This window comes from Apostichopus japonicus, chromosome 13 (assembly GCF_037975245.1).
Source record: "Apostichopus japonicus isolate 1M-3 chromosome 13, ASM3797524v1, whole genome shotgun sequence".
In the NCBI taxonomy this organism is placed as follows: domain Eukaryota; kingdom Metazoa; phylum Echinodermata; class Holothuroidea; order Aspidochirotida; family Stichopodidae; genus Apostichopus; species Apostichopus japonicus.
Window position 1 is genome coordinate 1,227,778 of NC_092573.1, and position 12,951 is coordinate 1,240,728.

The 12,951-nt window shown below is 35.7% G+C and overlaps 1 protein-coding gene across 2 annotated transcripts in view; it reads right to left on the reverse strand.

Moving 5' to 3' along the window:
• The window catches only part of LOC139978920 (calcium/calmodulin-dependent protein kinase type IV-like), an 80,582-nt gene that overhangs the window by 58,122 nt on the left and 9,509 nt on the right, over window positions 1-12,951 (reverse strand). For both annotated transcript variants that reach the window (XM_071989485.1, XM_071989484.1), the window contains exons 3-4: window positions 4,122-4,200; window positions 1,643-1,705 (exon numbers count right to left, since the gene is read on the reverse strand). In XM_071989485.1, the coding sequence (XP_071845586.1) occupies window positions 1,643-1,705; window positions 4,122-4,200 (142 nt within the window). The remainder of the gene's footprint in view (window positions 1-1,642; window positions 1,706-4,121; window positions 4,201-12,951) is intronic.

A 12,951-nucleotide genomic window follows, 5' to 3' on the forward strand; every position in this document is an offset into this window, starting at 1 on the left:
ATATAGTAATAACATTATTTTCATCACTTCAACAATTGGATGTTTTTTTTGTGCACATTGTATGCTAAACAGTCTCATTATAAAATGATATTAATACAGGATGAGGAGTAGAGTTCAAGTTACAGCTGTTGTCTAGCTACTTCATATACTTGTTAATGTCAAAGCTTTTATTATTGATTCATGTAGCTTGCTACCAAAGGTCAACATGCTTGTGATTAATTGGAGCCTTCATTTCTTCTCAAAGTAATACTGCAATTTAAACATGAACTTGTAAACTGTACGTGATGACTTGTTTGCATGTTCAATAGTTTAAAGATAACAAACTGCTGCTTGATGTTTGCTGATATGACCAGGATCCAGAAATCAGTTCAGCATCCACATGTATGATAGGGGCTGTGGCAAACATTTTAAATAATCAAAAGAACCGCTTGTTTATGAGAAAAGGTAAACAAATATAAAGTAATGATAATCACTACTAGTAAACAACTAGCGATGGTACAAAGATTTACACCAAGGTACCCATCCATCCATTTCCAGGGGACCTGTTAAGGGTGATAAATTATCCAGCATCATATCGCACAATGTTATGCAATATGGGCACATGCATTGCTGTGCAAAAATGTATAGCAAGTTTGTACACAGGATGCAAACTACTTTATAAGAGACAAAATTCGGAGACTGCACACAAAATTGTTCCCTGCTGTTTATTGTGCATTGAACATAAAACCCAACAGTACTGTATACAATTCCCTAAGGTAATACTTTGTGTATATGTTATGTGTATAGTAATAGTAACAACTCATTTGTACAGCCAGGTGCTATATTAAAATTACTCATATATCCTACTGTGATATATTATGGTCCAAATTGCTGTCATAACGGGTACCTGTATTTTTCTTCTTAGATTTTATTGTTTCTAATTTTAGTTTGCAAATTTCCTACATTTTTTGGGGCATATCTTTACATATTTCTCACATATTTTTATAAATTTCTTACTCAAATTTATTACGGAGCAGGAGGAACGTTCTGAATTTCTATGTTTGATAGGTTAGTACATTGGCTAAATAAATGAATGAATTGATTGAATTATAATAGCTTTTTACTTACGTGATGTTTCCACCCCAGTTTTGTTTTTGTTCCTCTACCAAAAAGTATAAGATTGTAGTCTAGCATTCCCACTTACTCAGCATTTAAATGCAACCCTCACCTCTTACAAATTAAAGGGAAAATTATGCCCCTTCAGAGGATGGCAGTCTCAAGGATACTTTGCCACCCATTTCTTAGCCTTCCCCTTCCCCTACACACACAATCCAAAGTGAAATACTGAGTTTATCCCCCCGTTACAGCACCATGTGAATAGGCTAATGTAGCTACAAATACCTCTGGCAGCAAGGCTGAATCAACATCGAACAATAGAGATTATCAAATAATAGAGATTATATCTACAGGTGAAAAACTGCAGTGCCTATTGTGTGTAAACACAAAAGATTGTGTCCTACACAACCTGGCTGCAGTGATGCTGCAGCCCCCTCAGCATCTGACTCTTTGACACAGTGCCTTTAAGTCCCATAACATGACTGCAAACATGCACTTCCATAAACTACAAGGATTGAAGGAGAATAAATCATATGTATGTACTTACAACATTCGGATGGTTTAGTCTGAGGAGAATTTGTACTTCAGATCTCACTACTTTTTGGTCAACCTGAAAGAGGAATAGTAAGAACAGGATTTATGTGCATAGAATAGGTTATTAACATTAGACATGTACTGTACAGTACATCACATAAGATGACTTCGTTCAGGTATAGTGACAGAAGGGGTTACATAAATCCACAATCCTTTTTATTTGAATACAAGAAGTACGTCCTAATTACAGAAGCTAGTAAGGGACAGCAATGTTTTACAACAGATGGTATTCTAATACCAACTTTGGAAACATTGCACACGCATAGCAGCTGAACCAAAAATCCTCAAGTTTCTGATTTGCTATCTTTGAATGACAAACGACAGAATGATAGATCCTTTCAGAAGAGGAAGAGGGCTTCTTTTTTTTCTGGGGGGGGGGGGGAGGGGTGCCTGCATAAGTAGAGAAAAGAAAAGCAACAGAGGATTCAAGTAAATCAGTAGGCTATGTAAATTAAGTGCATATAGAATAGAGACAGGTAAGAGAGGAGTGAAGTCAATCCAAATATCTAAAAGAGAAAGAATATTTTATGATATTCAAAGGCTATTTTGGTTTATTACAAATTGTCTTGTGATCTACTGTGATATTCTATATTGTTATCATAATGCCAACTCAGCCTGTAAAACAAAGAGAATTTCACCCAGAACTGAAAATTAAATATAAGATGAGGATGCCTGAACTCCCCCCCCCCCCCCAGTCCCCCACATCTTCAAATTGCAATAGCTTGCAATACAATTCTACACATTGGTAGTAAAGTATGTCTTGTAACTTCCACTCCACAAAAGTGAGAATAAAATGAATTTTAACTGCCACTAAAGACGATAGGTTTTATCTACACACTCAAGTCTAGAAATTCACAATTTTTAGCCACTTGCTAAAACATAATAGTGCTCAAAAATCAACTGGCTGAGAACTAAGTTCTCACTGGCAAATTCCCTCCTTGAGATTTCATGTATACAATCGAGGCATTTAATACACACACACACCCGTACACACATATTAACACCACCATGACTACTAAGGTTACAAATCCATTGAAACAAAAGTAGCTGCTAGATGAAGTAAATTCCTTGTAAATCGATAAAATAAAGGACTTGATTATCGTAACTTTAAGTCCAATATTTGCTTTACTTTTTAAAGATACTGACAATACTTACACAATGTAGACTACCGTCGGTTTCGAGAGATTCATTCAAACATTTTTGACCTTTTCATTTACAATATTTAAAGTCAATAGCATTATCTTGTGCGTACCAGTAAATATCACAAAATGAAAGAAGCTTTGGGGAGGGCATAAAGTATCATACCGTTTTAGGGTTGTAACGTGAATATACAGAAATGTACAGTAGTAAATAATGCAAGGTAATGCAGGCCTCATTCTAAGTGATTAACCAACGATGAACAAGAATTTATGTCATCTTACTGTCGTTCTGTAGTGTGCAGGACATGGCAATGCTGCACCAAGAATTAAATATTGTCATAACAGTACAAGTAGCCACTACTAATATGGAGTGCAATGTGCTTAAGTTTATTGGTGACTATACCAAATCTGTATCTAGCATTGCTAATATATCACTAATATTAGCTTACACTATACACACGCACAAGTTGATCTAGCCTAGCCTCACAGTATTAGTCTCAGCATTGCTGATATATCACTAATCATACAGTAGCATGTATTATGCAGGCACATATGTTGGTCAAGCCTAGCGCAGTAGTATTGGTGTTAGTGATAAATACTATATCACTGAACTTAGTAATTTATGTTAACATCTTTCACATTAAAATAATTCCTTTGGGTCTTCAGTAATTTGAAACAATCTTGAAAGTTGTTGTTTCAATTGCTTGTGGTAAGCAAATATAATCGCACTTTTTTATTTATTTATTTTTTTCTGGGGTGGAAAATATTCTGTCAGAAGACATTGTATTTTATGTTTCATAAGTGTTTTGTTCTAGATGAAGAATATTTAGTGTTAAAGCAAGACTGCATGAATATCCTTGTGCCTTGATTTGAAAAATCAACTTGGGTTTCTTTATATCAAAACTTTATTTACATATATGTATACGGTACATGTATGCTGTCTTCCATGCCTCATCCATGATACTCTCGACCATTATCTTTGCACCGAATACCACTTAAAAGTATACTGAAAAAACCTCTGAAATACATTTTAGCAATTCAGTACAGTTCCACTATTTGCATTATTGACATACATCTCACGTAATATACAACAAATCAAAATACAGAGATCACCCTACTTCCAATATTTGAACCAGCATCATCTCTGAAATAGATACATTAATATGTCAATATTTAGATATTTTTTCAAAAATTAAAGTGTTCTGTGTCTGTGTAAAGTATAGCAGAGGTTACTGTAAAGAAACCTTTTTAATTTCTACTCAGATACACCAATTGGTTAATTATCATACTCACATTCTTTTTTATAACTTTAACAGCATATGGCCTTTCTGTACCCACTTGAACACACTTTTTGACGACAGATGTAGCTCCCCTGTGAAGAATAATGGAAAAGCAACCCTTAAAAATTAAAAAGAATTGTGCTTTTAATTACTTGCACACAGACAGACTATATGCTTCCTTGAAACAGACATCTGCTGGTTACACTTTAATACTGCAATATTCTGTGTTAAAAATTGTTCACAAAAAAACATGTCAACAATTTGAGAATGCATCATAATTAAGGCAAAGTATGTTGGGTTAATTCATATAAAGCACTTAATTTTATATTGCAATGTTCATTTCGGTTACGATAAACCGAAAGCCATTTTGGGAGGCAAAGGTGTGCAGTATACATAGAGTGGAACATCTGCCACATACTATGATGAATATGGAACAAAGGATATTACAGCTCATTTATAAGTGTAATTGCAGGAAATCATACAACACATTAAGAGCTAAGCAATTTACTCACTTCAGACATGGTTAAGCGAGGATGCGATGGGAGTGTGGAGACAGGTATGGAGCACAGTACAATGAAGTAGATCTAGTTTTATGTTGGAACTATCTTAAACACCAGAAATGAGAATTAATTAGTAACCGTTAAGTCTATACTCATGCTGCCTTAAAAATGTGGTTTGCTTAATTACAACATTCTTTAGCACAATATAGGAAACTTGTCAATTCCACTGGCTTAAATACTCATGCTCCATACTTGCTGGCCCATAGCCAGACTGGGACACAGGAGGGTCATGTCTCTCCCCCTCTTCCCCCCCCCACCCATCTGTGCCTCAATCATGTGTGCAAATCTGTCACAAGTTACAGGACACTTTGTTGGTGCCCCTCCGTAAATTGTTGTTGCTTTTCCAACTCAGAATTTCTGGCTATGAGTGTACATACTTGTCTGAATTTCTGGCCCAAGTTTTTCCGGAAGGGGGGTCCGGTCATAGAGGGCGCACAGTGTTATTTATTTACCAGGACTTTATAGGCACGGTAGAATGAGGTGCTAAGGTTGTGAGGAGACAGGTAAGCGAGGAGCGAAGTAAATCAATATATTCAGAGAAAGAGATATGACATGTATGATGTTGACTTGTTAGTAGAATCATAGCATATCCCAAAAGTGACCAACTTTTCATCTTTCACTCAAAATGGGAAACATAAGTTAGATTTAATAACCATCCACAGGTTGTGAGATGTGTTTGTTTCAGACCACATATATCTTGATTATTGTTAATAATGATGGATCGACCGCAAGGACGAAAACAAAACAAAAAAATTCACATGAAGTTAGGATGTCTTCACAATCACATAAACTCTTTCTCATGAGTATGAAAGGAAGCACAATCATCCTATTCAGCATTTTATGTTAGCTGTCTTTTATTGTCAACAGTCAGTTCTATAAAAATAAAAAATAAATTTCATTCCTTTGGTATTAACACAGAAACAATTTAACACTAAAATGTAATTTATAAAATTTTGCAAGAGCTGTACCCTCACTGCATGGTTTGGGTATGTACATGTGATGATACAGTGCAAATCTCACCGCTTCAATCACACAATTCTATACATAATACCAAGTGAAGTGAAGTGGTAACACTCAGCAGTCCTCCCAACAATGGCTTCCAATGTCTAGGTTACTTATACACTCCCTAAAAGGCAAATTTTAGAAACACCCTTTTCAAAGCAATTCTACACAATCTACGCGGTATGGAAATTGTTTTCTATGAAATATTAGTCTACATTCAATATCAAAAGTTAACCTTTCAAAAGTAGATGTTCCATAAAAGCACAATGGATTAACAATCATATCAGAAAACAATGAGGCATTGTGATACCTTAAGGCAGGTTTTATCATTACATGTAACACTATGACACCTTCTGTTCTTGTGAGGGCAGCAAATGTATCTATCATAATGATTTTAGTGCGCTCTCTTTCTGCAAACTGTTCGGCATGTTGTCCTATACTAAGCTTTGACATGTTAGTCAAATTCCAGCATGCCTTTGCCTGTTACATGGTTGATTCAATTGAAAGCAGACCTATGAGATGACAAGTGCCCTCATTGTACAATCTGGATCATGACTGCTTCTTAGCGTCCATTTTCGTAGCTACTAACTCCTTCCTACAACCTACAATGCAACTGTTCCTTTGCCATGAACCTTTGCAGTGCCTATCGTAATTTCTTCTGAATTCCCCTCGGTTGAAGTCCCCTTTCCTCTTCAGGACGACAACCTATCCCGTCTGGAACCAGCTGCAAATATCGCCAAACAGACGGACGGATCACTCAGCCACTGAGGGCTATCATACACTAGGGCTATGAATGAAATTCATAGCAAAGTTAAATCAATACCTCCATCTGGTCAAATCAATACAAGAAAGAGTTCATAAACTCAGTGCGATGACTTTTAGAGGGAAGTTAAATACCATCAAACATTTTCCAGATCCCAGCAATTAATTGCATGATTTTTTTCTTTCTCCATGACCTCTATCGTGGGAAAGTTCCCAAATTCCAACACATTCTCACTCAGTTAATTTTAACACTCATTTCTCACTATTAAAACTCATGACTTCGTCGTCAAGAGGCACAGACCAGTAGATGGAAAAATATTGAATCCTAGGTAACCGTTTATGGACAAAAATCCGAAGGAAATAATCCACTCGAAAATATGTGATCAAGGCACTTTGAACGGTAGCATGAGAAGGAAGGACATTGACCGGAGGGGACGGTCATACAGGGTGCACAGTGCTAAAAGGTTACCAGGACATTCTAGGCACGGTAGAACGAGGGTGCTAAGGTTGTGGGGAGACACGTAAGCGAGGAGCGAAGTTAACTCCCCAATCTCACTACCTGTAGATCACCAAATTTCCACTCTTCAAGCAGAGTCAATGATCTAGATAAAGTATTGTAAAACAAAGGTCACCCATGGATCTTACTTAACTAACTCTACATCTGTACATACCATCTATATGGGTAGGATACAGTGTGAAATACAAGCCAGTTTTTAGCATGTTTAGAGTGCATGACCTGTAGAAATGTAGAAGCTAAGTAGAACTTTACCAGTGTCATATTTAAGCTACAGTCAGGAGCTAACAATGTGAAACAGTTGAATGAACACTGGTATAAGCAATGAATTAGATAAATTCCAGGTTTTGTTTAAGGAACTTAATTCCCCCCTAAAAAAACAAATATATACACAGAAAATCACAGTGAAACAGCCACAAGTTTCTCTTTAATAGAACTGAGTCCATTCAGCAAAATTTATGTCAGTTTTTAACCTAAACAGTACAGTAGTTACACACATGCATTGTGTGTAACCTTCTAAACATTGTCTTGAAGCTGCTAAAAGAGCTAAGGTTTTAGGTATGATCAAGAGGAATTTCAGTTTTCTGAAAGAAGACATAGTAGTTAGGCTTTATAAGCAGTTGGTTAGGCCTCATATTTTGCTAAAGACTGATAAGGAAGTACTCGAAAGGTCCTGAAGGAGGGCAACTAGGATGATTAGTTCCTTAAAGAGTGTTCCTTATTATAGGCGGTTACAACTGTTGAATCTCACCACACTGGAGCTTAGGAGGTTACTTACGTGGTGACTTGATTCATGCTTTCAAGATTGTGTATGGTTTTGACACTTTATCCTTCACTGACTTTTTCATGTTTGCTAATAGTAGTTGTACCAGAGGTCATTGTCTTTAACTCCAAAAGTCACAAAGTAGGATTAATATTCAGCATAACATCTATTAGAACTAAATAGGGTTTGCCTGAGAAAGTTGTACTTGCAGCAAGTAGTGTGATGGGTTTAAGAATGCTTTGGACAAACACTTTAAGCATTGCAATTGGGTCTGAGTGTTTGTGTCTTCAGTTTTTTTCCTCTCCTATAGGGTCCTTGATGGGGACTCGAGTGTCCCTCCTGATCCCTTTTTTCTACTAAACTAAACTAAACTAATGTTCAAAATTTTTAACTGTTCTGGGCCTGCCCCAGAAAAGATAATCAACGTGCATAGAGAACTTTGACAATTTGAGACTTCAGGAATAAATTGTTGTTATTATTTGTAAGCCTTTCTTGAAGCCAGGATTAAAGTAGAACATAATGAAAAGTGAGATAAACATTCACAAGATGTTTTAGTCCCAGAGCTTAATCAGTGGATTTGCAAGAACTTATGATGAAGGAAATTTCAAAGTTAACAGATGACAGCTCCTCAGAGTGACCCAACAAGGCTGGAAAAATAGAGAAACCTAGCCAATATCAGCCATGCAATCGGGTATAAGAATCACTGCAACAAGTGAATGCCAAAGTTCACCTTATTATTAACAACATTACAGGGAGTTACTGTCAAACTAATCATAGTATGGTAAGACTTGGCCTTGTATTAAACTTACACTGCAGTCTCCTACATATACAGAGCCAAGTAGAGATTCCTACTCACTGAACAGCTAATAATCTAAACCACTTTTCAAGTTGACTCAGCATTGATCAATAGCTTCAACTACAACAACAAGAGATCATAAAAGGATCAATCCCTTATAATACTATAGGTACTTCTTTGTCCAAAGTTTAAATTAAATGCAGAGACATTTTGAAGTGCTAACAATTTATTGAACTTATCACATTATAGGGAGCCACAGCTTCCATTTCAAAAGCAATGATCAATCTACTTATCTTTTGTTTGACACAAAAGGTTTAATACAGGAATAGGGATAAAACTGCAAATTTAGCAGATAAGTCACTCCATTGCTTCTGTGTTAGTAATTTGGTAAATAAGTAATAGCATCTGTCGTTCATATAGCATACAACCGAGAACAATGTCACATAAAATACAGTGCTGTATGCACAACCTACAGTACTCATCTTAACACTTAGGAAGCTGAAAATAATTATCATCAAATTTTAGGGAAAGGCAGTACACTGCACAGTTTATCCCATGTACAGTAGTTTGGGCAAACTTAGAGTTCCCTGCACCAGTATATATATATATATAGACAAAATTATAATTATTTTTGTTAGCAATGTTCACCTCCAGCCATGACAACATTAATTGTCATGTGAGAAACTTAACTTTCACCAAGGATGATATCCTCCGGCTTCGAAATATCCTCACTTTAAGAATGGCTGCAGTGAATTATGTGTCAATAACACAGTCCAGCTAGTATTTGTGTTGGCAAAATATATGCATTTGATGTATTAGACATCAAAGGCATATATACAGTATGATCATTAATTAGAGAATATTAATGAAAAACAACACAAAGTAATCAATTCTACCAGCAAATGAAAAACCGTGTAGTTCTAATGGACGTGTACAAGATCGTCAGTCTCTCAGACAAAATTCATGAGTAGGGTAAAATGTTAATTGGTCGTCATACCCTCCGGGACAGTCCAATTTCTGTTCGGACAATCGAAATCAGTCTCAAATTTTGCTCTGATGAGGCATACTACTACCTGTCTTGCTTCCCTTTCTCAAGTTATTACATTGGATGCTCTATTCATCTCAAGAAGACAACCAATGCACACACACACACAAAAATGTAAGTGTACACAAAAATTTTGACTATGTCAACATGACTTGCATGTTTCCCTCTCATGATGATAAAAAAATCTATTTATAATGTTTTCTATTGGACTGAACACATCAATCAAAAGTAAGAACTTAGAATTCATTCACTTGCAAAATTAGGTCACAGCTTGAGTTTAAGATAAAAAGCCCCAACATATGCGAAACCAGGGCAAATTAAGTCATGCAGAGCCCTTCGACACTTGTTTCTACTGTAATCGACCATGCAATTTCACTCCTTTGTCAATGTTGAGATGTTTGATCAGCCTCATGAAACATGATGGTCTCTGGACTAGATAGTTTTATCGGTTCATGAAAAGAGCAAATGCCTTCATCCATTCGTTCTTATGTTTCGCAGAGAGACAGAAAGGACTTCTACAGAGTGCACAGCAGGCTTGGGGTAATCGTAATCAGTAATCGTAATCGATTACAATCGATTACATTTTTTTAAGTAATCGTAATCGATTACTTTTGTGAAAATTACAAAGTAATCGTAATCGATTACAAGGGCAAAGTAATCGTAATCGTATTACATTTATGATTACAGTGAAATTTGAATGAGAAGGGCAAAATTACTAGAAATGATTAAAACTAATTCTTACTATTGGCTTTTAGTGTGACCAAAGAAGTGTTCCTGCTTCTAGAATTCTCTAGCACAATAAACATAAATTACTGGGGATTTGATCGCCATATTCAAGGATTTTTTATCACCTGAATTATTCTGTTCAAAAAAAATCACTGCAAATTAAGTATTTTGGTGGATCAGAATTTGCTTTACCAGAGTTGACCACTTTTTGATGAAAATAATTTACTTTTACTTTGGCCTTCCATGTCCCATGTACTGTGGAATGCCCCATTTCAAAGCTGTTTAGTTTTATTTTGGTGTTATCATGTAAAAGAGTTTTTAGTTTTGCTGCTATGCAGAAATTATTAGTTTACAAAATATAGTGTTGCCTGAAAATCTTCATTTGTTTTACTTTAGTATTTGTCTGTTTACTCTTTGTCTGTTTAAATTGTATTTTTTACTGGACTTATGGGTTACACATCTTAAACATGTTAAGGCATAAATGTGTAATGCCTGGTAGGAATTGTAGATATACTTCCACAATTTTGTCCGTATATACTTTAAATGCCCTTCCCTTGCCCTATTTCATTGCCCTATTTCCCGGCAGAGAGTTATATTAAACAGATATGCAGAGGATTGTGCAAGTAACCACAATGTAATCGTGATTGTAATCACGATTACATTACAATGTAATCGTAATCGATTACTTCAACTTTAGGCTGTAATCATAATCGTAATCATACATTCTCAAGTAATCGTAATCGTAATCGATTACATTCAGATGTAATCGCCCCAAGCCTGGTGCACAGTGTGTTATATATGTTTTTTCTCTCTCTCTCTCTCTTTCCCCCTTTTTTTTGTGTACATTATCTTGATGTTTTTTATTCATCATTCCTGTAATTTTCAAGGACTAAGTTTCCATTGGGATATATTTCAGATAGATCTACTGTAGCTATTTCATTGATATACAGATCAAGAGAACTGGCATATTTGTTACCTGTTTTATATCATTCTTTTTTTCTTTTCTTTTTTCCACAATTTGAAGTTGGTAGCTGGCAGGGACTTAAACAGCAGCCATTACCATACTGTAGCTATGTTCACTGAACGTTACCGTAATCAGTTTAACTCATTGTCATCATTCTGGTTGCTTAAAAGAAGTTATAAAAGACAAAATTTGGCATACAAAATGAAAAAATTACACTGCAATAAATGTTTGTACTTTGGATCGATTTTGGGAACGGAACAAAGTGCTCAGTAATCAACCTTAAAGAATTGAGAAGAATCACCATAGATCTCTACCCATGGCGAACAGTGACCTTAAATTTGACGACATTAAAATAACAATCTATGGAATGATTGGCGAATATTATAACAGAAAGAAGAAAAATTATCTGACAGCATTTTCAAAATAATAACCTAAAATAAACTTTAATTACAGTAAACTGTTCAGCTCTATATTCCCCCAGCAATATCAAAACGATCCAGTTATTACACTACTAATGAGGAAATCAATCAGTTAGTTTTTTTTTTTATGAAAATATCATTTTGATCACTCCCCCATGTCCCCACCCACCCCCCCCCAATAAAAAAAAAATCCCTTCCTTCCTATCTTGACCTGAAATTCAGCAATTGTAAGATGATACAAGAAGGTTTAAGCAAGTAAGTTATAACTATGCCAACAGAATGGTAGTTTTTTATTGTAGTCTTGGATGTACTGCTTTAAATCACTTAGTTTAAATTGCCTGATCAACCCCTTGCAACCACTCATTTACGAATAGAAAGATGCTATTCAACAGATGAACAAACTAGAGCTAATCTGCCAGTCAACTTGTTGAAGGGCGGGTGGGGGGGGGGGACAAGAAGGGGGAGGAAATAAACAGATCATTGGACCAATTCATAGGTATCACAAAAATGAAGAATATAATGCACAATCTTCACTTCAATACAAACTCATTCTTTGAAGTGTGCTACAATTTTGCAGTTTCAACATAACTCTCTATTATTTCGACGGGTTTTTTACTGCTGATAGTAACAGCCAACTATAGTACCAGCATTCCATTAGTCCCACAGTATATATAACACACAGTCCATCATTTGCAGATTTCTCACCAGGACACCACAAGTCTACGTACGACAAATTACTTTTCTTCATCAGTGTGTAGTCATGCTACAAGTACATGCAGCACTACTATAGCACTGTCACGAGCAATTCTGCCCTTAGACCAGTGGATCTTTGTACTGCATAAACACCAAATCAAATAATAGAGCAATGTCGGGCGAAAAATGTCACGAACACAAATCAGGATAACCCAACTGCAAGACCATGTGATCCAATTATATTAACAAAAAGGGCAAAAATGCAAAATTCAATGATCGGGTTGGCTCAATGCAAAGTCATGGTTTGGAAACATCTTGTACAAGTAAATGATTTGTTTGGGTACAGGTTTTATTTATTTATATATTATTGCCAGTGAAGAGTAAAACTGATGGAATAATAACAAGCTAAAGGAATTATTATTTTTCATTTTGGCAGTCAAGTTCATGTTGACTGACAGCTGGATTGCATGGGTAATATCTTCTGCATTCATGTCCCTCCTAAATTAATGATGTGACTGTTTTTTATCTGAATTGACAGACTTTGGGTTCATTGAATAAATTGGAATTTATGTTCTTAAACCCTGACTATATTTTCAGTC